The sequence below is a fragment of the Olea europaea genome, unplaced genomic scaffold (genome assembly GCF_002742605.1).
Source record: "Olea europaea var. sylvestris unplaced genomic scaffold, O_europaea_v1 scaffold1823, whole genome shotgun sequence".
In the NCBI taxonomy this organism is placed as follows: Eukaryota; Viridiplantae; Streptophyta; class Magnoliopsida; order Lamiales; family Oleaceae; genus Olea; species Olea europaea.
The window spans coordinates 169,671-173,237 of record NW_019235990.1 but is presented as its reverse complement, the minus strand read 5'-3'; the positions used below and the strand labels follow the sequence as shown (position 1 = coordinate 173,237).

The window sequence follows — 3,567 nt, the reverse complement described above, 5'->3', positions numbered from 1 at the left end:
TGTAATCATCATACTCTGAAAATATCTAGAGATGTATTTGTTGGTAGTGTGAAATCTCTAGAATTTCGTAGAATATGATACTTAGTGTATTAGAAAACTCTTGATTGAGTTTTGTGTGCCCATAGATGAACAATTTTGAGTTCATGTGTAATCTAATATGGGATTATGAGATAAATGATTTGTATGCACATATAAAGTATGTTAAACGGGTTGAGATTGGCTCACTCAAACGAGCAATTACCTTAGATGTTTTGAGATGTGCTGAGATGAGACAAAGTGATCATGTTGTGTATATGATCTTGTCACCTTGATAATGATCATGTTATGTACATGATCCAATTGACTTGATAAGGTATCAAGATGAGATTACAAGAAGTAATCGAAATGGATTTTGCTATCCATTAATCCCGTTTAGTAGCCAGATCGAGTTCTCGATTTGAGAATGTCTAGAGGAATGAATATAAGGAGAACTCAAGTTAGGTATCGGGAAATGTTTGAACTAGGATCTGTATAGTGTTATTTATTTAAAAAGAATATGACATACGCCATAAGAAATGGAGAAAACATTGTAGCATGTATTTCATACCACGTGTGCTTTTACGACCATATTGGGTAAATGAGTGAATAGATCCCTGCTTTTTCATTGTGTGAGACCCTGAGGTTTATATATACCCTTATGACTTTTTGATTGTTTCTTGAAGTTTTATTTCAGTGTTGCTACTTTAGCATGTTGCCAATGACTATGATTGATTCGGTTTAATGGGGCATGTCTAGGGAAGCAACTGATTTAAAATCAAAGGATTCACGTAGGAAAGGAAAACTATTTTGACCAACATTTATGTTTGTATTCACTAGCCGGACAATTGTGTTTAACGATTTAAGGTATATAACACAATTGTGAATACAATGATGAGATTCAAGTATGTTTTATAAATACTCGAGGGATCAAAAATACTTGAATTAATGTTGAAAAATGAGTTTAAGGCATATCAAGAAACATATTTCCTCTTCTAGAGCTACTATATATTCCTAATAGGCATATAGCATTGTGTGTTCTTAAATTAACTTGCTGGTCGCACGATCCATTTACCTGTATGAACTTGGAGAAGTTGATATTAATATAATTGATATTATATTAGAATCAAGTCAAGCCCATCATGTGCGAGTGAAAGATATTAGAAGAAAACGGGTTGCCCATGGGGGTTGACCCGACCCGCTTTGCATGGAAACGGATTTTGGAAGGAGGAGTTGAAAATTGAATTTAAAAGTTAACCTCCAATAACAACCATCAACTTCCATTATTCATCTTTTTGAAAGAAAGACAAAGAACTCGGGTTCCATAGAGTAAAAAGAAATGATGGTGAAGGCTTGATTTTTGGAAGATAACATGTCAAATTAGGTTTTTGGATTGTAGCTATCAAATTCATTCTATTGTGATCAAATTTCTGACCAAGAGGGAGGTACAAGATGGTGTGGAAAGCGAGCGAATCAAAGACAAGTAATTAAACCTCGATTTTGTGATTTCAATTGTGTATCACCACTTGGAACTCATTTATAAGCATGCAAGCACGTTTAACAAACATTAATCATTCTATTGCAGTTTTGATGTACAAAAATCCGCAATAAACAATTGTTATGTATAAGATCCCCCCAAATTACAATCCCGTGATCCTCAAGTTATAATTTATTATTTATCTTTAATGATAATTATAAGAGAATAATTATCATTTGTTATTCACAGCTTTATTTATTAAATACCTCTCAATTCTCATGCCTACCTATCTATATGTTGGAGAAAGATATTTAAGAATGGGACCAAGCTATCTTGTCAGGGAAGGTTTGACATCCTCCTTGATAGATACTCGTATGGGTCCCACATGGGTCCCATCGCATATGAGTGAATATCAACCAAGATGTCAGAGTTTTTCTATCCAATAAGCTTTACTCTTAAGAATAATTGAGGATTGCCTCAATGGCGTCGAATCGCGTAAACTTTTGTGCTCTTCATAAATACCCCTCCTAGAAACGATAAACCCAAAGAAAAGCAAAGATCCTCAAAACAAAAATTTCTTCTAATATTTTCACAAAATGCAGTCATTTGGTGATATGGAAAGAATGGCTTCTAATGTATTTTCGGCCTATGCATCGGTGGCTACATCGATAATGCTATACCGATCCTACAAAATTCTACGTTGTTTCCGTTTTCAATCGATTTCTCAACTATTTTTTCACTCCATTGTCAACCGAAATCACGATGGTTATGGAAGAGAAGAATGGCATGGCGCGCAATCAAATCTATGTAGCTGCCGAGGTTTATCTCCACACGAAAATCAACCCAAATACTAAGAGACACAGAGCAAGCAAGTACTCCAAGAAGAAAAAATATCACTCTGAGTATGGAAAAAGAGGAAAAAGTGATAGATACATACAATGGCATTCGACTCGAATGGTAATTTGTTTCCAAGGTGATAGAAAATCGACGCGACGCTGAGAATAGATACTTTGAACTCACTTTCCACGAGCAACATAAAGAAACTGTGTTGAATGATTATTTGCCTTTTGTTTCGGAAAAGGCCAAAGAAATTAAGGAGAAAGATAGGAATGTGAAATTGTACACAACGGATTGTCCATGGAGAAATGACGACGATGATGGAAGAAGAGGAAGAGGAGAGTGGGGATACGTAAATTTGGATATTCATCCTGTAACTTTCGACAAATTGGCAATGGACCCCGATTCGAAAAAACGAATCATTGAGGATTTGGACATGTTTGTGAGGAGAAGAGAGTATTATAAGAGGTTGAACTTTTCAAGGCCTCCTCGTTTTTTGTTCTCTAACAGATTTTAGTGTTTATATTTAATGCAGTTGACTCTGTCGGGTTTGCTGAACTTGATGGATGGATTGTGGTCGAATAGTGGAGACGAGAGAATCATAATTTTCACAACAAACCACAAGGAGAAGATTGATCCTGCTTTGTTACGTCCTGGTCGAATGGTCATGCACATTCATATGTCATATTGCACGGACAAAGGATTCGATGTCTTGGAATACAATTATTTAGGAATCGAGATCATCCAAGGTTGCTTCTCGAGATAAAAATTCTAATGAAGGAAGTAAAATTCACTCCTGAAGAAAATTGCGGGAGAAATGAGAATGCAGAACGTGCACTTGAAGGTGTAATGGACTTGCTTAAGAGAAAAAAGGCTGAAGCTAATGAGGAGAAAAACACTTTAGAAGAGATGATTAAAGAAGATGAAGCTCGAGAAGAGAAGAAAATTGAGGCAAAAATTAAGGAAATTGTAAAAGAATAAATCTCCCTGTCCCGGGTTGGGGACAGGGTTAAAAACAGGGGCGCCCCCTATCCCCAACCCGGGACAGGGAGCATCTCTCACTGTAAAATCTTGAAAAAGCTTTGGGGAAAACTTGGAGAATTTTGTGGTAGTGTATTACTCGTTATTCCCTCGAATGTTTTTTGAGTTTGGACTCAAACAATTAATAAATTTTGTATGAATAATGAAAGAGATTAGAACAATTTTTTGGGACTTTGCTATATATACATCAAATTTTA

At 35.7% G+C, this 3,567-nt stretch overlaps 1 protein-coding gene across 1 annotated transcript; it reads left to right on the top strand.

The window, feature by feature from the left end:
• The first annotated feature begins 2,254 nt into the window (after nucleotides 1-2,254).
• LOC111378502 (AAA-ATPase At2g18193-like) lies at nucleotides 2,255-3,095 on the top strand. The gene is made up of 3 exons (XM_023001716.1): nucleotides 2,255-2,449; nucleotides 2,574-2,771; nucleotides 2,865-3,095. Exons 1-3 carry the CDS (start codon nucleotides 2,255-2,257, stop codon nucleotides 3,093-3,095), a joined length of 624 nt encoding a protein of 207 aa, XP_022857484.1.
• Nucleotides 3,096-3,567: the final 472 nt, after the last annotated feature.